Genomic DNA, 22,039 nt, shown 5'->3' with positions numbered 1-22,039 from the left:
CTTTTGGGCTGCAGGGGGTAGGCGGCGCCAGCCCTACCTTGGATCGTATTTTGGTTCTGACTTCTTTTCGTTTTGAAAAATGGATGTTTGAGAGAAGTCTTTAATATACGGATCATCATATCACGACTTGGGTGTCCCAAACGGTCATGCTAAAGCCTATATGTGTCAGAATCCCATAAGTCATCTCTCATGACATGGTTGGATTCAATAATTCAAATAGTGGTTGCATACAACCCACTAGATCAACACATAAGTTTCTCTAATACTTGTTTATGTCCGTAGTCATTAGAGGTGATGCAAAGGAACTCTTGTCCATTCTCACAATGTGTTTCCACATGAAAACCATTGGCTCTTATATCTTTACAACTCAATAGGGGCCTTCCATCCCTAGGAGCATATAGAGCTTCGGTGACATTAATACTTGTGCCATTGGGCAACATAAATTGAGTTGGTCCTCGACCATGAATCAATTGTGATGGTCCAGCCATCGTAGTCACAGAAGATTGACTAGTCATCCATAGAAATAGTTGCCTATGTCGCAATATAGTATGTGTGGTGCCACTATCAACAAGACATTCCAACTCTCCATGAACCATACTGAAAAAATAATAAAGTTCAGAATTAAAACATGTCCATGACATCAAATAATAATACAATACTTTATTAATAAAGATAGCCAATGATTACATCAAAGGTCCCAAAAACTCTAATCCAAAATAAAATCAAACTAAGACACATTGTAGTCACTCTATCCGTTTGGTAACTCCAATCAAATATGACCAGGAAAGTAGAGAGAGATGTTGGTGGAGCGAGGCTCTCTTAAGTACCATTAATCTCAATGAATTTCCTAGACATTATAGAAGAGGCAGATAGAAGAGGCAGAGAAGAAAAACTTTGATGAAGGAAGGATTTTGGTCTGAGGTCCCGATCAAGACGTTTTGGAGCGTGAAAACAGGCTGATCTACACAGGAACGAGCGTGCTGCTTGTGCTGAAGGGGCAGCAGGCGTGCGACGATGCTACAGGGGCAGTAGGAGACACACAGGTGCTCAAGGGCTGCAGGAGCAGCACACGGTATGGCTAGCAAGGGCTAGGAGCTTGCGGCAGTTTTTGGTGAAAGAAATTTCGGGTGTTAGAGTTTTTTTTCTGGCTAGGGCTTGGGTTAGAGTATTCATCTCACCATGAGGTTTATATAGGGTTACATCATGTATACAAAAGGCAATACATAATAGCTATACTAATTAATCACACATTACAAGTATGCATGTCAATCGCATACATTACGAGTCTGTCAATCGCATACATTAAGAGTCTGTCAATCGCATACATTAAGCAATACCTCTGGCATGAATAGTCATTATCATTTACAACACTCCCCCTTGGATATTCCATGTCAATAGTGTTGCCTCTGCTATGCGCTTCTAAGTTGCCTCGTCAAAAACCTTGCCAAGTAATAAAAACCCTGTGGGAAAAAACAACCTTGGTCGAAGGAGATGTACATACCGCCTATATTACATACCGCCAAGCATAATCAACGACCTCATAGGTGGGCCCCGCGGCATGGTTAGCCCTCCTATGGCGTGCATCCGGTAGACCGACACCCGAGCTAAGTTTCCATGGTGGAGGTCGGCCGGTATCTAGTCGGGAGGCTACTCTCCCATGCTCTCCAAAAGGCTTCAAGAGAAGCAATATGTGTATTATGTCCCACATCGGAAATGTAAACTAGATGGGGACTTCCTTTAGCTATAAGAGGAAGTCCTCCCCTTCTTAGAAGGGATGGATGATCTCCACACTTGTATCACTACAAAGGTCACTTGACCTCACTCATAGTAAAATATCTAAGTGGACGTAGCCTTACCTCAAGGGCAAGGTGAACCACTATACATGCGGTGTCATCTCTCTCTCTCTCTCTCTCGCTCCCCATCATGCTTCTTAATTACCGTATTCTTCAACAGAAACATTGGCGCTAGAAGGAGGGTCCCTAAGTTTGGGTAAGAACCTCCACCCTTGATCAAGGGTCATGAGCGGGTACCATGAGTCCACTGGGTACATGGGTCCATGCAGGACACCCCTTACCCAAGTCTCAGAGCCATCGGGAGTCAGCAGATACAAGGTCCACTTGCACCTATGCATACCCGGGTAGGAAGTCTTGCACATCATGGGTCTCGGTGGCATTCACCTTCTTGGATCCTTCAACGAGTCACGTCCGGATACCATTTCACAACCCTCTCGGTACTTCGAAAATTAATCTTGAGACCAGGCCTTCCCCACAGCATCCTCACCTCCCGGATCCCCGCCCGGTAACTTCATCACCTTGATCACTGGTAATATGCTGGGCACCATGGCTCCCACATAAGTATCACTGCCCGGAAGCTTTGCTTCTTCGATTATGCTTCACAGGTGATCTACCCTGCACGACAATCACTTCCAGAGTTCCAGGCAGTCAGTTCCCATTCAGCAACTCACCACAATTCTCGGTGACCCAACCAAGAAACACACCTCATGATAATCTCCAGTATTGTCTCCACCTCTCGGTGATCATCACCGGCATCACCTAGCCATCTCGACCGGAACTGCATTGGCAACCCACCCAAAATTACTTTGGATACCCGCTCGGTACAATTGATCTCGGTCCACCATTGTCATTCCGGCCGGTACTCTCAGGGATGTGTCGGTGTACCAGTGACCCACCCCGGGACCATGTTCTTCTCGCTAGCCTCAGCGACGCCTCCATGAAAATTCCCAGTAACTTACCGGTACCATCTCATCATTCAAGACAGCTGCAACCTCTCGGTGACTTCTCAAGTCAACCTCGACCGGGTATATCCTCCGATACCCGTACCTATCGAAGCCGAGCTTTCGTCTTGTTCTAAAAAAAAGGCTCTCAGTAACCGCGAATTTGGACACCCACCCTCCCGGTCAAGGCACAGCAACTCCCGGATCCAAGTAGCACTGTGCCAAAAAAGCTATCAGACGACAGAGGAGATCTGTCGTCCGATTAAAAAAATTTATGTTGTCTAGTACGGTGCCGTCTCTTGGGGCATCAGACGACAGATTTCCTCTGTCGTCTTATTTATCAGACGACAGAAATTTGTTAGGTCTTCTGTTGTTTGATGAAATCGAGACATGAGGCTAGTGAATTCAAACAATAGATAAATGTCGTGTGATCTAGAAACAAATAACAGTTTCTTAGAATTTCTGTGGTCTGAATGGACTTATAATAACAGTTAAGTGTTGTTTTATTCCAGTTCAATAACAGTTAACTGTCATTCTTATTCAGTTTAGAATACAATTATCTATCGTCTTTAGTCACCTACGATAACATTTATATGTTGTTTTATATGCATTATAGTCACAGATAAGTGTACATTGAACTTAGTTAATACTACATTTATTTACCGTTTGAGTTTAGTCACAGATGACAGTTAAATGATGTTTAAAGGGAATATAAATAACAGTTGTCTGTGGTTTTTATTAACTTATAGTAATAGTTATCTGTTGTGGCATATAACTTGGAATTACAATTAAGTGTGGTTTAAAAGTTGTTAAGGTTACATTTATCTATTGTTGTGGTTTATACTCTACAACAATTAACTGAAGGGTGAAGAGCACAGACAGGACAATTATTTGTTGCTTGAAGCTAATTTGAGCGACAGTTAAATGTTGTTTCATTTTCGACTCTGTCTTTGTTTTGACATGAAGACAACAATTATCTGTTGTTTGAGTGTCCAAATATGAACACATTTTTTCTTGTTTCTGTTGTTCTTTGACGCGTCCAACATCATTTTGTTGTTGCTCTCTATTCCAGATGTCATACTCGTATCCCTGTTGTGCCATAATCATGTAAATCTGGGAACAACACAATGCATTCATCACATATGAAATCCATTCACAAAAATACCAATATTTGATCAATCTGTTCCTGCAGCTATACATACATCCATCATGGAGCTAAACTTAATAAACATCAGTTCAATAACCCATAGCAATTGGCATGATCAACAAATGTAACCCAAAAAACACTGATATCTCATACTACTAATCATAAACTGTACTTTCAGGCCAAAAATAGATACTTAGACCAACAACATAACTAGTTAATATGGGTTATAGATGATGGATGTCCAAAATTAGAATCTTCTCGACACACTAGCTTTGTTGAAATTGGCTTACATACTTTGCCCACTCGGCCCGGACCTGATCAATGTCTTTTTGTGTGTAGAAGTGATTTGCTTTCCTTTCCCACTGCAAGTATTAAAAAAAAAAATACAAGAGTAATCAGAATGGAAATGTCTTTTTGTGAATGGATATGTTTCACAACAGCAATCAGAATTGGAAGGAGTTGATATTTATATATATATACTAGAAATACTACCGCGCTTTGCTGCGGAATTTGTTCTTGTGAGTAAATTAGAAAAATAACATACAAAAGGAAAATCATCACATTTCATTCAAATAGTGAAAACAGTTTTCATACATCATAGATTTTAGCTGCAGTCTATTCGAAAGGAGATGATGCAAACATGCTAGCTGCATAAAAAGGCTAGCTATTCTAGTTGCAGCTTTACAAAAAGGATATAAGAGATAGATTAATCTATCAAAAGGAGCTGCTAGAGTGTATTTAAGGAGACAAAGTACTCCAGTTGGTTGTTTTAGTTGTAGCTTTGTAAAATGCTGGTGTTGGTTAAAAAAGTGACGGCTCCGATTGGAGTTGTAGTTGCAGCTACACGAAATTGATTAGTCTAGTAAAAGCTATAACATAGCTATTTCAATTCAATTGTTTTTGTGTTTTAGCAGCTGACAATGGTGCTGATGATGATGATGTAGTTCCATGTTTTTCTGCTTGCCTGTCACTTTAAAACAAAGTTGATTCTTCAAAGTGAACAAACAGTAGATGAACCATAACTTTAATTCATTCTGGATACAAAAACAGTCGGTCTAAATTTGTAACCGGTAGTGCAGATTCAAAGAGACTATTAATGTATATTAGTTTTAATGTTTAATCAAAATTGATCATTTCACTGAAACATGCTACATAGAGTTCACAGACTATTAATATGGATTAGTTTCACTCTGTTCTTCTCTTTTGAAGGAGAGATCATGATAAGGGAAACCGCTTTAAAGCAACAAATGCAAATCTTCTCTTAGATTTATTTCATTTATGCCCTGGACCCAAAAAAAAAACATATGTACAGAAGTACAGAACTCAAACATCTGCACATCAAATAACACATGAATAGCTTTGGCATATGATACCAACAGATCGAGAGAGAGAAATTGGTAAATAGGTAGCAAGTAAAAGAAGCGAAAATTAACAAAGTTTATATGCACACTCATAGTCAACAGCTTTAAGCACTTCATACATTGTTGTCTTTATTTATCACAAATAATCCTAAAGATACAACAAAAACTCTGGAGGCATGCTTTTAATTTGACCAAGTAAAAGTTATTATCAATTACCTGAAATAACTTGGGCAAAATCCATCCACTTTCAAGGTCAATCTCCAATATCTTCATGACCTCCATAACCTGTCAGAGAGAGACTTATAGGATACTTTGGAAAACAATAATGGAACATAAAGAGATTAATAGATTTGTTAAATGGTGAGAAGTAGAGACTGAAACCAGAGACCTAATAACAAACTCTACTGCATGTTTTATGAATGAAAAGAAAAAAAAAATTAAAACTTCATCATTATAGTATACTAAAGAGCAGTTCATGAATCAAAAATGTATGTCATTATGAAAAACACATACCAGTATGATCATAAAAGCAAAAAAAAAAAAATCAAAAGCTTGAAACTCAGATTAAGGAAACATAAAAATCAAATAAAAAAGATACAAAGATGAAATCAATGTTAAAAGAGAGTAACACCTTTGAAAAGCAAACAATTATCCACATTATACATGAAAATTATCAGAGAAAAGCTATCACTTGGAAGAGCAAAAGTTATTACCTTTAATTAAAGAAAAGTTAACAATCATTTGCTTGTAGAACCATTCTAATACTATTCTGATATATCACCAATACACCAAATTCACCTTCCAATATACCAAGCCATTACGTTCTTTAACCATGTTTCAAAAAGAAAAAGTACAGTGTCGAAACATTGATTTCTTATTCCTTAAGAAGCTAAAATGTAAGAATGTACATACATATAAGGATTGGAACTTCCAGTGCGGTTTCTCATCCTTGATGCCAATAAATCAGCCATCTGCTCTATCTCGGGAAGAAATTTAAGAGCGTGATAGTTCACCCCGCACCTCAGCCTGTTGATTTCTTGAGGAACATTGACATACCTGAAACAAAAATGGCATGATATTGTAAGGTTAAATATAGTTGAGTCATTCCCTAATAGCTGAAGCTTATATCTGGAAAGAATATTACAGCTTTACCAAATCAAAAATCAGATTTCATAATAGAAAAGCAGCATGTAAATCTTTTTTTTCTTTGAACCAAAATGCAGCTACAATAATACAAATAGATACTTTAGAAGAGATTAATAAATACTGTCACTATAATTTACTGAGATTTAAAGAGTGTTATTTAGGACTTCTATTTGCACAGAAGAAGTACAATGTAATGACAATTACAGATCATTATAGAGATTAAAACATGAAATTTGCAAAAATTGAGCAGCACCTATCTATAGAGAAACATCAACTCATATCACCTAAAGCTCTCATATATAAAATTAATGGACACAGAGAAGAACACAAAGAACTATGGCTTATATGTAGACCACATCTAACCTCAGTTTACCGATTATATAGTTGATTTCTAATGTTTAACATGCTTTATTTATTTGATCGGTCCTTTCCATAACCATATGAATGATGTCCGCATCATTCCAATCTTTTACCTCTATTTAAACAACCAGTTTCTACATGAATTAAAAAAAAAAAATTACCAAGTTCGTTCATTCTGATGACAAAAACCGATTCAATCTTTTGACTATAGCTGCAAATACACACAATAAATTTATCACTTAAAGAATCAAAACTACAGAATCAAACATGAAACAAACCATACCCAAAACTTAATTTGACCAAAAAACAACACAATAAAAAACACACAACCCCGAAACCCTCAACTTCCATCCACATTAACAAAAAACGTCTTTATGTAATTTAAAATCAAGATTCAATTGTCAATGCCCAGGTCATTAGGAAACTGTCATATAAGGTCATACGAATCCTTAGTTTTTCCCTTAATACTCATATCCTAAACGACCCGGCAACTTCCATTACATCATTAAATCTGTCTGTAGAAAGATAGTGTGTGCTGCAACACAAGATGAAAATACTGGAAGCAGAATAACCCTGTCAACTACATGACATAAACGCAGAAAGAATGAGACTTCTTCCACCATTTCACACTAATAAGATCCTTACAGAGACAGAATATATTGTTTCCTACTATAAAAAAATTCATGTAGTTGCAGTATATGTTGGCATAAAATGCACTGAAACAAACGAAACGACCAAGTCTTTTCTGCCTTCTGCTGTCTTTTACTGTATCAAAGAGATGAGGAAAGATAATGACAACACCTATAATAATAATAATGATGTAACTGAGAAAGGGAGAGAAAGTGATGGCTTCCAAGTACAGAATCATTTTGCCGTAACGAAGTTTATTTGAACCCTTCTCCTTATAATGGCTCCCTTTTATTATTGACAATCATTTCATGATTGTCATCATAATGGATAACAACTGTGTGGTACTTTTTCATGATTGCACTAAATTACTGCAAATAGACCCAAAGAAATTCTCAATGTTAATGTCATCGTATATAGTATATAAATGCACATCCTACCAAAGCAAAATCTTTATGATTGCTGGAAAAACTGACACTAATAAACTAACAAATTGATATATAAAAAAGTAAAGAAGATATTAAGCTAGGAAAGTTGGAAACAGAAAAATAAATATGTACTGCAAGACAAATTCTCCTTACAAGACAGATTCTCCAGAAGTTGAGACTCAAATTTGAGCAAGAAAGATTCTCCTTACAAGACAGATAGAGACTTCATATCCTTAATAAACCGAAGAGAAGAGCTCCCATTGGTAGTAGATAAGTCAGTTATATACCTATTATCATATCACACTGGAGATATTAGCTTTGAAGATATGCTTTAATAAACATAAAATGACAAGTAGATCTAGATACTCACAGCTCTGTCAGAGAAGTCAGATTGGAAAGTGCAGATGGTATAGGACCTTCAAAGGAGTTTCCTTGAAACCTCCTAGCAAAACATTTAGCTTACTATTAGTGGAAAATATATTTTTCCTCCATAAACATTAAGCTTATAAAGCTTAGCTATAAGATGAACCTATTATCATTTAACTGAACTGGAACAAATATAGATATCGAGTATTTATTTAGAGTAGCTTACAAGGAAGTAAGCTTTGACCAATTTCCTATGAAGTTAGGTATACTGCCAGAGAGTTCAACATCTGATGCCCAACTGCAACAAACAAATGTAATCATCTAAGAGATATTACATATAACAAATCTAGTGCATATATCTTAATGCTTTTTCATTTGGCGAAAAGAAACATGTTCATAAATTTCTCACAGTGTCTGCAAGCTTTGTAGATTAGCAAATGTTGATGGAATCTCACCGCTAACTCCAAAACTATCAAGGTAACTGCGAAGTAGACACCAACAGATTATTATAGCTTTATCACTACCATCTTTTTATAAATCTTGAGTTAATAGATGCTGAGCCTTCATTAAAGAACAGATGAATGTTGTTCAAATAAATCAGTTTAAAAAATCATCACGCATGCCTATCGTTGTAATTGTTCCATGAATAGAAAGGCAGCAGGGTCTTTGGTTGCAAATTGTACCATCTCCAAAACTGTATTTCCTTTGTTTCTTGCAATTACAACGTGAAAGCTATTTCAGGACTCACAACGTAGAAGCAAGGAAGAAGAATTAATGACTAAGTGGATATATGGACTGGAAAACCAACAAGAGTAATCGATTGAATCAATTCAAAGCCCATCAAAAGTTCAAAACAGAATAACACTCCCTGCCTGGCTTCTGTAATAACATCACTTCCCTTTGAGAATAACAGATTAACAAAATAACATCACTTCTCATAATTCATATAATCATATTTATAAACAGAACAATAGAATAAGCCAAGATCTGGGTTTAATCAGTTCCAGATTCAGAGCAATCAATCAAAACCAATCCTAGTAATCAAAACCCACCTAGTAAACTGATCAAAATTTTGAATTAAAGATTGAGATATCGAGTGATGTGGAGAGAGAGATGAAGATCGTCATTCGAGGAGAGACCGAGAGAAGAGATGTGTCGTTGCCCGTCATGCAACCGCCGTCGATCATCGATTTGTCAAGGAAATTAGGAGAGAAATCTGGGTGAGAGAGGACTGGATTTTAGAAAGGATTGTGAGAGATCGGATTTTTAGTTTTGAATCAAGGGGATTGAGAGAGGACTGGGTATCAAACTTTCCGTTTAAAGAATGAGAGACGAAGTCTCTTTATTCGTCGTTTTGAATGTTGACCGTAAACTAAATGAAGCAAAATCGAAACTCAATCGAACAAAGACCTAACAACTACATCTAATTTGCAATGAAAAACCCCAAACCAATTTCCAAAAAAACCCTAAAATGGAACACTGAACCCAATCGAAACCCCTAAACTAAATGAAGCAAAATTCTTACCAATAACCCAATCGAAAATAGAATAGTCCAGCTTCTTCTAATCTCTTGAGTAGCTGGTGGAGAACTCCATTAAGCCGGACTTGAATGCAAACAGTAAGGATGTCGGGGTTGAAGGAGAGATTAGTTTTGGGTAAGGAGAGATAAGATTTGAGAGATGGCTGATTTTTGAGAGGTATAGATGGTTAAGTTTTCCTCCAGATGCTATGAAGTACCGAGTTTCTGGTTGGTAAGAGAGTTTTAGACAGAGGTAATGTTTGTGGGAATGAAAAACACGAAGCTAGGTTTTGTGTTATGTCAAAAGAGACTTCAAATAAAAAAAGTCAAACTCACCTTCTTCAAACAACAGAATTTCTTATCTCTGTTGTCTGAATAGTTTTACATTCACTAGTCACCCATAGGGTTTGGGCATTTGGGAGGGAAAATCTTTAATCTTGTTGGAGGGAAATCTAAACTTTCTGCTAAGAAAATTTTCATCTTTTCAGACGACATTTAAGTGTCGTCTGAGTCTGACCATATCTTCAAAATGAAACAAGCATGGTTTCTCATTGTATTCAGACAACACATTTAATTTATGTGTCGTCTGAGTTTAGTCTGAAACACTCAGACGACAGAAAATGACTATTCTGTCGTCTGAACTCTGTTGTCTGATAGCTTTTTTGGCATAGTGTAGGTACCAATCTGGTACCTCCTCTCGGTGACCATCCCGGCAGTACCCCCTTGTCTCGGCGCCCTCAGATCCCGATAGTTACCATTTCAAAAAAAAAAAAACAGCAGTCTAGCTACACCTCTCGGTGACCCAACCCGGAGGTAAGTTTTGGCACCCAGCCCTCGTTCACCAACTCATTCAAGAATCAAAGGCACTCCGTTCAAAAAAAAAAATTTCTTCCTTACCTGCAAACGAAGCATGCTCTTCTCCGGGCACTCACTGAAAACAGAGGGCTCCAGACCCAGCTGCACCTAGCTTTCAACTCTTCCTGGCACTTGAGTTTACGCTGATGACAGAACCCTTCAACAAAACAAGAAGGCAGAAATATCACTTTGGTCATCGAACTATGCTTCGCTCGACACTTTGGTCATCCAACTTTTAAAAACTTCACTTTGGTCATCAAACTATATCACTTTGGTCATTCCGTCTGTTTTCTCCGTTTAAATGTGGCAATTGATCCTCACGCGTCTAATAGGCAGGGCTATATGTGTCAATCCAATTAAAAAAGAGTCTAAGACTACGGGTCAAACATATATGATATACCGTACTCTCTCTCTCTCTCTCAGCCAAAAGATTTTCACGCTCTCTCTGTGTCTCTCTCTCTCTCTCCTCTCAGTCTCTATGTTGATCAGATTTCAAGCCACAAAGCAAAACCTTTGAAAAGGTGAGTGAGATTATACACGATCTCTAAGTTGGCATATAACTTTTGGGTTGAGAATCTAATAAACATTTATCATTGTTTGAAGTTTAGTATTGATGGAAAATCAACCAAGTACCTGGAGGTATTTTCGAATTGATGGAGAGCCACCCACCTACAAAGGTATGTAATTGATTCCTTGATTCTTTTTATTGTTTGTATAGCCTTAATCTTTATGGGTTTTGTGTTGTGCTCGTGTAGCAGTGTTTGGGAATTAGGGATTTGCTGATTTTTTTTTTCCTTAAAAATTGGGGCAATTGTGTTTTGTTTATGGCATTTGTTTGTAGAAATTGGCATATACACAGCCCATCACTTCGTTTTCCCAAAAATTTCACCTAGAGAAGGATCATATAGATATGCCAAACTTGGTTGCAGAGTCGGGGTTCACAAGAGTGTTTCTTGATTTCAATGATGGATCAATGTTTTATTTTCAATTGGTTGCATCAAAGTTGGATTGCTTGCTTTGTTTAATCAAAGTTGGATTGCTTGCTTTGTTTAATCAAAGTTGGTTTACTTGCTTTGTTTAATCAAAGTTGGATTGCTTGCTTTGTTTAATCAAAGTTGGATTACTTGCTTTGTTTAATCAAAGTTGGATTGCTTGCTTTGTTTAATCAAAGTTGGATTTGGAATTTACTACTTTCACATGGATAAAGGTTTTTTTTTTTAATAAAAATAGCTGCGTAATAATATTGAGATTGGAGTTTTGAGGTTTTTGGTTGGCTTACTGAGTTAATAAGGTTTGGGATTTTGGCTGCATGTGAGATAATTGGTTATAGTTTTTTCATCTTATACCTAATATATATATATATATATATATATATATATATTTTTTTTTTAACAGATGATTCTTTCACATTAGAGATTCACCACGGCGGTAGATTTTTTAAGTTGGGCAATGGCAGTCGACATTATAGAGGAGGAGAAGTGGTCTGGATTGACAGAAATGATCCAGACACCACATCATGGCCATGCCTCAATTGCATGGCAGAAGACTTGGGCTACAGAGAGCCCCCAATGACGTATTGGTTCAAGATTCCTGGAAGTAAAGATGGTGAAGACTTTCTGCCAATTAGGGATGAAAAAGAAGTTAAACAAATGTTGGCATTTGTTCAATGTTCCAGGGTGCTGCAATTATATATTGTAGGTGGAGGGGTGAGAAAAAAAAAAGAAGCAGAACTTGAAGATGAACCTGGGAATAAAGCTGCACCTATTTGTCATGACAAGTACATTGGGAATGTGATTGAAGACATAGTAGAGGAGGATGGTATGAGTAGTCATGGGGTAAAAGATAAAGGAAAAAGAACTAAGGCTGGTGAGAAAAGAAAGACATTTAAGAAGGGAAAGAGTAGCGGTTTGAACGACAACTCCAACCATTTTGCAAAGGTGGCTATGAACAATGATGTTGAGGTTACAAGTACTAGAGGTACTGCAAAGTCACCTAGGTTGAAGCAGAAAGCAAGGAGAATTAAGAAGAAAGAGGTGGAAAGGAAATATGACACAAGGTTTAAAGGAGAGTTCAACTATGATATTGATGAGTTTCAAGCTGATGGTGAATCTTCTGATAGTGATGATCCCACATATGAAGAAATTATAGATAGTGACTATGAGCTCCATGATGAGGATGATGAAGTGTTGTTCAGGGCAAATGTTGATGTTAGTGGTGTTAATGTTGGTGAATGGGATGAAATGGGCTATGAAGGAATTATATCAAATGGTGAGGGTGAGGATTCTGAGAAGTTTGAAAGCGGGGAATCATCATCATCTAGTGAAGATGAAGTAAACTTAGATGCGCAAGGTCAAAGGAGGAAGAAAAAAAAATTTACTAATTTTAGGGAATGGAACCATGAAAGAGATTTGAAGAACCCACACTTCGAACTTGGCATGAAATTTCCAAGTCCAGAGGTATTCAAGGATGCAGTGAGAATGTTCTCTGTGTTAACAAAAAAAGAGCTCAGATTTGATCCCAATGACAGAAAAAGGGTGAATGCTTTCTGCAAGACAACACCAGGTTGTCCTTTCAGAATTTATGCATCACAAGTAGATAAAGCCTCACCAACAATGGAAATTAGAATATTGCAGATGGAGCATCGTTGTAGTGGATTGTCAAAAAAAGTGTATCATTGCAATGCTCCTTTCATTGCAAAAGGTTATGTAGATCAGATTATAGCTGATAGAAACTGGTCTAGAGAGGGGATGCAAGCTGCTGTTGGTAGAGACTATGCGATGAGTATAGGGTATCAGATGTGTTTTAGGGCAAAGAAAAGGGCTCTCAAACTTGCAGAGGGGACTGTTGAAGACCAATATAACCTGCTAGAAACATATGCTGATGTTATTAAAAAGGCAAATGATAATACATCAGTATGGATTGAAGGAGATGATGAGGGTGAGAGCAGAAGATTTAAGAGGATGTACATATGTTATGGTGCTCTGAAAAAGGGTTGGATAGATGGATGTAGGCCAATTATAGGTCTAGATGGGTGTCATTTAAAGACTGTGTATAAAGGTATACTTTTAACAGCTGTAGGAATTGATGGCAATAATGGTATGTATCCGATTGCCTTTGCCATTGTTGAGAAGGAAAACAAAGAAGCATGGACATGGTTTGTGGAGTTCTTGAAGCAAGACTTGGAGCTGAACAATGGCTACTCATATACATTCATCAGCGACAAGCAAAAAGGGTTGTTAGATGCTGTGAAGGATGTAATGCCTAATGCGGAGCATAGACATTGTGCAAGACATTTGTATAATAACTTTAAGGGTGAAGGACATATCGGCACTGAATTGAGAGATCTTTTTTGGAGTACAGCAAGATCAACAACCAAGACATGGTTTTTGAAGAACATGGATAGCATATGTGAAAAGTCACCTAGTGCATGGAATTGGTTGAGAGAGAGACCGGCTGAACATTGGAGCAGGTCTCACTTTAGGATTGAGCACAAGTGTGACATTTTATTAAACAACCATTGTGAAGCCTTCAACTCGAAGTTACTTGAAGCTAGGAAAATGCCTATTTTAGGGTTTTGGGAAGAACTAAGGCTGAACTTGATGAAAAGGTTGGCTAATAGGAGATGTGCAGGTTTAAGGTGGAAGTGCAAAGTTGGTCCACGGATTGAAAAACTGTTAAAGAAAAATGCAGAAAGAAGTCATGATTATAGTCCTGAGGAGTCATCAAACAAGAGATTTCAGGTGAAAGGGAGAGGGGTTACTTGTGCTTCTGGTGTGAATTCCCTACATGATGTGAACCTTGCTGCAAGGACATGCACATGTCGGAGGTGAGATCTTTGTGGATTGCCCTGTCCACATGCAATAGCATGCATTTTCTCAAAAGGTTACAATCCTGAAGACTTTGTTGATGAGTGTTATTCTCAAAAAAAGTACATGGAAGCTTATGAACCGGCTATCAACCCAATTCCAAGAGTTGCTGAATGGGAAGTGATTAACAAGCCCATCATGCCTCCGAGATATACTAGGGGACCTGGCAGACCAAAAATGTCAAGAAATAAAGAACCAGGTTTGCAGTTTATTATGCATTTGTCATTTGAAAACTGTAGAAATTTAAACTATGAACATTATAATTTACAACTTTTGTTTCTGTTGTTAAGGTGAGATGCCACCAGCTGCTGGAACAACTAAATTACCCAAGATATATTACAGTAAGATTAGTTGTGGAAAATGTCACAAGCAAGGGCATAACACGAGGACTTGTGATAGGCGCAATCAACAAGGAAGTACCTCTCAAGCTGTAAGTAATTTAATTTTTATTTGATTATAAATTTGGAGGCATTTTGTATTGCTGCAAGTGTAAATGTACTAGATGTTAAATTATAGTAATGTAAAGGCTGAACATATGGTAATGCAAATGGACAGAGTTCTACTATGCAACAAGGCGATGCAAATGAAAAAGGTTCTCAAAATGTTCAGCAAGATGGCGATGCAAATGATGAACATAGAATGCAGAATGCTCAGCAATGTGGCAATTCTAATGGACATAGTTCTCAAAATGTTCATGATGAGGTAATCATTCAGAAAATGAGAATGTCAAAGCTTAAATGTAAAATCAGGTTTTTCGGCCATTGCACGAAATTAAATGGGTCTTTTGTTTTACTCAAAATCATAATATCAAAGCTTAAATGCCAATGACTGATGCTTCTTTTGTGATATTTGACTTGTTTTTGTTTTACATCATGCCAATGAACTATAGTTTTTGTTCTAAATGGGATTGCTCTGAGTCGGGAGTTAATTATAGAATATTAACCTTTCCTCCATGCTTATTTGTGGAATATGGGAGAGCCCAGTGATCCTTAATATCTAGTTAATTCATACACTACTCTCATTGTCTGCAACCAATGGCAATACCTAATTTAATTAGGGAATTGAATTGTCCCTTACTGTTGAATTTGTTTCTTGCCTTGTTTCTTTATGTGAATGTTATTCTGACTACTTTGTCATGATATGCATTGTATTCATACATGTGAGAGTGTTAGTTATGGATTGATTAAATTATCGTATGTGTTTTTCTATTAACAGGAGCATCATGAGATTCCATCTCAACAATCACTTGCGAAAGCACCTTTTATTTCATCGCAACCACTTCCATCACCTCTAAATTTCTCACAAGAAATTCCTCCAGTTCAAAGAAGTTCTCAACCTATTGGATCATTCTTAGCTTCCTTCTCTATGATGTACACTGATCCTGTAACAAGGAGGCCAAAGAAGCAAGTTGCATTCAGAAATCCTAAGAATTCTATGTCAACTGAGAATGCAAGCAAGCCTATTTGGAGACCTTAAAAGTGTTGTTTTTTTTTTTTTTTTTTTCCATAAACTGTGTCTTCAAGTTCTTTGATCAAAATAGGGCATTTTGTGATAACTCTTTGAACAATTAGGATTGAATATTTTCTGAAAATTTGACGGGTCATTTTGGTATAGTAGTGTTTTATTTTAGTATGGTATGGAATGCTTATGTAATTTGTAGTTGGGATACATAGTTTTGAACTATGTTAGCTTTACTGTTATTCTAAGCATTTACGTGACCATTATTCATGCATTCATCATCAGTAATAAAAGCATACAATGGAGAAAAATGAGTGAGTCAAAGAATGATTCAAAATGAGGGAATATGAGAGGAAGAAAAAGATTGATTTAATAAATTGAGGAATTATAAAAGGAGGAAAAAGTTGGCAAAATTGGATGAAATTTTATGTTTGGGCGGGAAAAATTGAATGAAGTTATCAAAATGGCGGGCAAAACTTTTCATCTCCAAAATACCCTTGGAATTAACAGAGAAAATGGAGAAAACAGACGGAATGACCAAAGTGATATATGGTGATATAGTTTGATGACCAAAGTGAAGTTTTTAAAAGTTGGATGACCAAAGTGTCGAGCGAAGCATAGTTCGATGACCAAAGTGATATTTCTGCCAAACAAGAAAACAAGATAAGCTTTCAAAGTTCAAATCTTTTCTCTTCTCTCTGCAAACCCGAAGCATGCTACATATTAATACACATGCATATTATAATTATCTAAGTCATGTTCACAATTAACATAGCTGCTGGCCTACCTGCTACATGTCATGTTTCCCTCATCACATGACCTGCTATGCTCCCATACAATGACACATATCACGCACTTGTTTATCCGTGCATGCCTACTACACACATTCTTCCATGCTTTAACACTTGTTCGGTATATCGGACCCATTGCATAATTAGTGTACTGGTTGATATATTCATGACCATGAGTCCATGACCAAATCCGTCATTCAAAGTACGTGCATGGCAGCCCATAATCACGTTGAGCTTTATATACTTAGAATCATCACTATGGGGATGAATCCTCATGTCTTGGTGTTGTGAACCACTTACTGCTCCTAGACATATCATTTGACAAATATTAGAGAATGCATGTTCCATTCATGGTATACTTGTCTCTCATTTATGCAAAGTTCGTTGAAGTACCTTTTAGTAGTCTACTTGCCAATTTGACATTGATAATGGATATACATGGCTTCTACATTTCGCTTCTTTAATTCGCTATTCAAGGAATTTACCTTTTCTATCAATGTACAAAAAAAAGAAAAGAAGAAGAAGAAACTTTGGTCACCGAGGGAGTTTGTTTGGACACCCAGCCTACCGGTGATCGTCACATACGTCCCCTCCCGGCACCACCCCGGGAACATCATCATCTTACTGGCAGCCCATCCCGGAGACCCCTTAGTGACCCATCCCAGCAGCTCCTCTCGGTAGCCTTACCAGCAGCCCGCCTTAGTTCCTGAACGTGAGAGCTCCATGCTTTCTTTATGTGGTCTCGCTCCTACAAGCGAATTCAACTACCGGTTGATCTTAGTGCAGCAATCACTCGGTGATGTGCTCTGTGCTCGAGTCATCGATTTTCTCACTGTGATGGGTTCTCTCTGGACAGCTAGCCTCCATTCAAAGATAAGTAGTATATAATTCAATTAAAATCTCACCCTTGCTTTGTCAATCTTGGTGGTTTCTTTGTTTCTTATTTATGACATGTATATGAGACGTGACCACATGCACAATGTGTTGGTTCACTACTCTCACTACATCACTTAGGCATTTGACACATCATGAGCCTTATGTGTCTACACATGATTTGCTAGTCCACAAATCTCATACAACATACCAACATGGTAAAAGATGACTGCTAGCTCATGCACAATGCTTTCCACTGTTTCATTAGTGGTGTACCCTTTACATGATGATTGGCTACTCAATTATTCACCATTATATGAAGCATATTCTTGGAAGTATACAAATAAATCGTTCCAATTTGAGTGCATATATGTCAAAAGTGACAACTCTAGTTTACCACAAACAAACTAGTATACATTGATTATACACATAGACCATCTGTCCAGCTACTACTATTTAAGCTTGGCTGCCATAGTAAAAAGTTTTATATTCACTTCACTCATACAGCTACTAGACCACGGCAATTTACTATACAAGTAATGACAGTGCACCTTATGTGAAGCATGATCATGCAAAACAAATCTGCTAGTCAATGCACTATGATTCTCATTCTTCTCCATGTTAAAGCATACAATTAAATTAACTATATTTGATTGATCAAAGTAGAATGTTGCTCACCAATTTTTCTGAGGAGGACGAATCCCTCGCACCGAGCACATAATCAGTCAATTTTACAAGGAGGACTTTATTTTCCTAGGAAAAACATGAAATCTCATGTTTCAACAATTCCAACTCTTGCTACTTTCGATCAGCTCCAGATAAGTTCTCACTTATGCTCTTTCACTTTGAGCTAATGCAATGTTTTACATGCTTCCATAATAATTTCTATAAATCTAGGCATATGTTTACAAATGTGATAGTTTCGATATCATATCCATTATGCCTATGTATTACCGTAATGCTGTATTTAATTGCCCGTCAATTAAAATTACTACATGCATACATACGGCACTTTTTAATGCGACACTTAAACATCCTTGCCCCGGGCAAGGCACCCCCAAGGGGTAAGCTAAGGTCATATCCTTACATAAATCCTCTCCAATCGGCGAGGTACCCCAACGGGGTTACGAGGCAAAAGGGTTACATCATTTTACCTGGGGCCACGCCACCGGGTACCGGAGCCCAAGGCCACCGGTTACCCCAAAGGGTTACATCATTCTACCCGGGCCACGCCACCGGGTAAAGGAAGCCTACCGGCCCTCATTCAACCCCATTATGTTAAGGAGGCTCAAGTCCTCACGTGACCCCACCGGGCCACTCTGTCAAAGTCCTCTGATTATACGCATTTATATGCGTGTAATTATATCTAAAATACTATAAATAAGCAAATCCTCATGTCAATTAATATGTAATTAATCCATTTTTATTTACTTTGTAGAAAATAAGCGGAATTGCGGAAATGAGATAGAATTGTGCGAAATTGGAGCAAATTGGAGTTTCCGACAAAATGACGAAATTGTCAATACGGGTCAACTGTGGTCAATGCCATCAAGGGAACAAAATCTAATTGCCTCCGATAGTATTTGCGGAAATGCAATGAGAAGGGAGAAGAAAGAAAAAAAAAAGAAAAAAGAAGGAAGAATGAAGAAAAGAAGAAAAGAAAAGAAAAGAAAAAGAAAAAGAAAACAAAATAATAATAAGTCTTGCTGACGTCATCATGACGTCAGCATCAGAATCCATTTCCCGCCACCCCCACGTGCATATGTCTTCCTCCTTTCCTTTTTATTTCCTCTTTTTCTTATTTTTCTCTTTTCTTTCCTCTTACCCTCTCTTGTGCTGCCATGTGGCATCTCTTTTCTCCTCACAACCCACACTTGAATGTCAAAAACCTATTCCTTATCAACTCTCACACGAACAGTGCCGCACACACCAAACAGAGGCAGCCCCTTTGGGCTGCTCTCTCTCTCCTCTCCCTCTCTCTCCTCCATTTCTTTTTCTTTTCATCTTTGCCTTAGTTTTATTTTAGAGATTTAAAGGATTTACTCACCCAAATCTTTAAAGATTCATCAAGGGCTCAACCTCTACAAGATTCAATATTTGGGTATTTTGTGGGAGTTGTAATTCAAGACTAATCATGCTAGCTTTTTAGCTATTTATGATTTTTCTTGTTTTCTCCTACACTTCTCTACTCTTTTCTATTTGAATTTTGTAATTTTGGAGTCTATGATTATGGGTTGTGAGTAATTTCCTTGTTGGGTTTTAGGGTTGTGTCCCTAACCCAAATTTTGTGTACAAGATGTTTAATTTAATGTAATGATGCAATTTTCATATGATGGATGTTTATATCTATTTTTATTGGGTTAAAATGCATGTCTAGGAGCCTAGTCAACTCTAGCGTGTGTATTTTGAGCATGTCTAGGATGGAGTTAGACGCTTGACCCCCTCTAATTCCTAAGCTAGAAACCTTCAATTTCGTATTCGAGGGGTTATAAGCATGGTGATTTACACCAGTTGCGTGATTGCGCGGGCGGGTCGCTTAGTAGTCTAATTCCTCGATCTCTACGCCTCTTGATGTGAATTAGTGACCCTTGAACCGGCTCTAATTCATGCCAAGTGAGTCCCTGCGGCCCTTGAACCGGAGTAGGAATACCACGAAAGGGAATTTAGGTCCTTGAGCCTTGAACCGCCTTGGATATGACTACCGCCAAAATAGGAAATATGCATCTACATTAGATTAGCTTCCGACACATGAGATTTGGGTGAAGAAATATCCCTAACACCCAACATTCTCATTTTTATTGTTTACATTTCATTTTTATTTTTTATTGCTTTACATTTCATTTTTATTTGTTAAGTTAAAATCAACCCCCAAACATTAAACTTTTCGACTCATTGTAGATAATCATCACTAGGCTCTTAGTTGTGATTAGGCTTTGGTGAGAACCAAAACCGAGCATTGCTAGGGCTTGGTGCCTTACATTAACATTTTTATTTATTTTCTTTTTCTTTTCTTTGTTTGCTAAGTGTCTTTATTTCCGATTACCCAAGGATTGTGGGTTAGCCACTAATCCCCGTGGTACGATAAACTTTGGGCATAATACTTCCCTATCTTGACAATGATACGTACGATTGCGTAAATGTGTATCAAGTCACCCTCAACCTACCCTTCCTGGTATCAGAGGCTCAAAGTCCACAACCTACCCTTCTGGGTATCAGAGGCTCAAGTCTTCAACCTACCCTTCCGGGTATCAGAGGCTCAAAGTCTTCAATCTACCCTTCCGGGTATCAGAGGCTCAAGTCCTCAACCTATCCTTCCGGGTATCAGAGGCTCAAGTCCTCAACCTACCCTTCCGGGTATCAGAGGCTCAAAGTCCTCAATCTACCCTTCCGGGAATCAGAGGCTCAAGTCCTCAATCTACCCTTCCGGGTATTAGAGACTCAAATCCTCATTCTACCCCATCAGGTACCATAGGCTCAAGCCCTCAGAAAACCCCACTTAGTACATGAGGCGGGGTAAGCCAAGGTCCAATCCCTTGCTTCTGAGTCATCTCACCTCCCGAGCGTTCTGTACACATGGGGGACTTATTCATACCACATATCACAAGTGGAGATAGTACCCGACCGGGACTATCATCGGGCTTCACACATACTTTTCGTGCTATGGTCTATTAAATGGAAATATTGAAATTTTTCACCTATTGTTGATCGCGACAATTAAATTTCTTTTACATCCCATTAATAAGACCATAGGACAAAACTCACGCCCGCTCAACATGAGCGAGCTCAACTCTTACGTTCCCATTACACATAAGCCAAACAATCGGGTTATGGCTTATACGTTCGGGTTAAGTAAGTTAGCGTTCCTTCCTTTAACCTATCCTTCGGGGACTACCATGGTCACGCCATAGTCTCGCTAGTATTGTCAATGGTTACTTCGATACCGGAGCTTCATTCTTAGTCTCACCGGCATCGTCGAACATAATCTAAGTCCGAATTCCTGTTTTACTAACTACGTGACTTGGGGGACTTAGCGAGTAACAACACTCCCGATCCTAACACATATGCATCACGTGCATACAACATTACATATCATTATGTCTTACCGTGTTCATCATACATATCATTATGTCTTACCGTGTTCATCACACATCTTTGCATCATGCATCTCATAAACGTTCATGCATCTTGATGCATTTGACTCAAATGTCACTTCGATTGCCCTAGCGCAATCAATATGCTTTTTTGTGCACTCTCATCTTATTTGCAGGTACTAGCTTCATGAGGGCCCCGGGGCACCAACATACCCGTAGAGTCCCTTCTTACTTACGGAGTTGGGGGACTAGTATGGGTATGGCGTTCAACAAGGTCATCACTCATACTTGGCGGCATCATACTTAAACTCCCCAACCAAGAAGCGCCTCTTACTCAGGGACTTGGGGGACTTATACATACCGCCTATACTACATACCGCCAAGCATAATCAACGACCTCATAGGTGGGCCCCGCGA

General features: G+C 38.1%; 1 protein-coding gene and 1 long non-coding RNA gene across 10 annotated transcripts; one reads left to right on the top strand and one right to left on the bottom strand.

Annotated features, from left to right (window-relative positions):
• Window positions 1-3,862: 3,862 nt before the first annotated feature.
• LOC112173465 lies at window positions 3,863-9,902 on the bottom strand. 5 transcript variants are annotated; one of them, XR_005801413.1, is made up of 9 exons: window positions 9,695-9,902; window positions 8,579-8,650; window positions 8,396-8,467; window positions 8,174-8,245; window positions 7,957-8,090; window positions 6,910-6,959; window positions 6,155-6,298; window positions 5,459-5,527; window positions 3,863-4,243 (listed from the first exon to the last, which is right to left on the bottom strand). It is a non-coding gene; the product is annotated as an uncharacterized LOC112173465 (long non-coding RNA). The 5 variants fall into 5 exon arrangements; XR_005801412.1 differs by lacking the exon at window positions 9,695-9,902 and adding an exon at window positions 9,222-9,624; XR_005801410.1 differs by lacking the exon at window positions 9,695-9,902 and having other exon boundaries at window positions 8,579-8,875.
• Window positions 9,903-10,932: 1,030 nt separating this feature from the next.
• On the top strand, window positions 10,933-16,139 carry LOC112174404. 5 transcript variants are annotated; one of them, XM_040508357.1, is made up of 6 exons: window positions 10,933-11,064; window positions 11,152-11,220; window positions 11,957-14,608; window positions 14,700-14,839; window positions 14,965-15,111; window positions 15,625-16,139. In XM_040508357.1, the coding sequence occupies exons 2-3, from the start codon at window positions 11,157-11,159 to the stop codon at window positions 14,371-14,373; spliced, it is 2,481 nt and encodes an 826-aa protein (XP_040364291.1). In that variant the 5' UTR covers window positions 10,933-11,064; window positions 11,152-11,156; the 3' UTR covers window positions 14,374-14,608; window positions 14,700-14,839; window positions 14,965-15,111; window positions 15,625-16,139. The 5 variants fall into 5 exon arrangements, with proteins under 5 accessions (XP_040364291.1, XP_040364290.1, XP_024167940.1 ...); XM_040508356.1 differs by having other exon boundaries at window positions 11,939-14,608; XM_024312172.2 differs by having other exon boundaries at window positions 10,939-11,064; window positions 11,147-11,220.
• Window positions 16,140-22,039: the final 5,900 nt, after the last annotated feature.

The sequence above is a fragment of the Rosa chinensis genome, chromosome 6, assembly GCF_002994745.2.
Source record: "Rosa chinensis cultivar Old Blush chromosome 6, RchiOBHm-V2, whole genome shotgun sequence".
NCBI lineage: Eukaryota > Viridiplantae > Streptophyta > Magnoliopsida > Rosales > Rosaceae > Rosa > Rosa chinensis.
Note: the sequence above shows the minus strand (reverse complement) of the source record. Positions and strands in the feature narration are given on the sequence as shown.

Coding starts and splice junctions, on each gene's coding strand:
- LOC112174404 (XM_040508356.1), top strand. CDS start 11,157: ATGGAAAATCAACCAAGTACCTGGAGGTATTTTCGAATTGATGGAGAG. Junction 11,221..11,938: donor AGAGCCACCCACCTACAAAG/GTATGTAATTGA, acceptor TTTTTTTAACAG/ATGATTCTTTCACATTAGAG.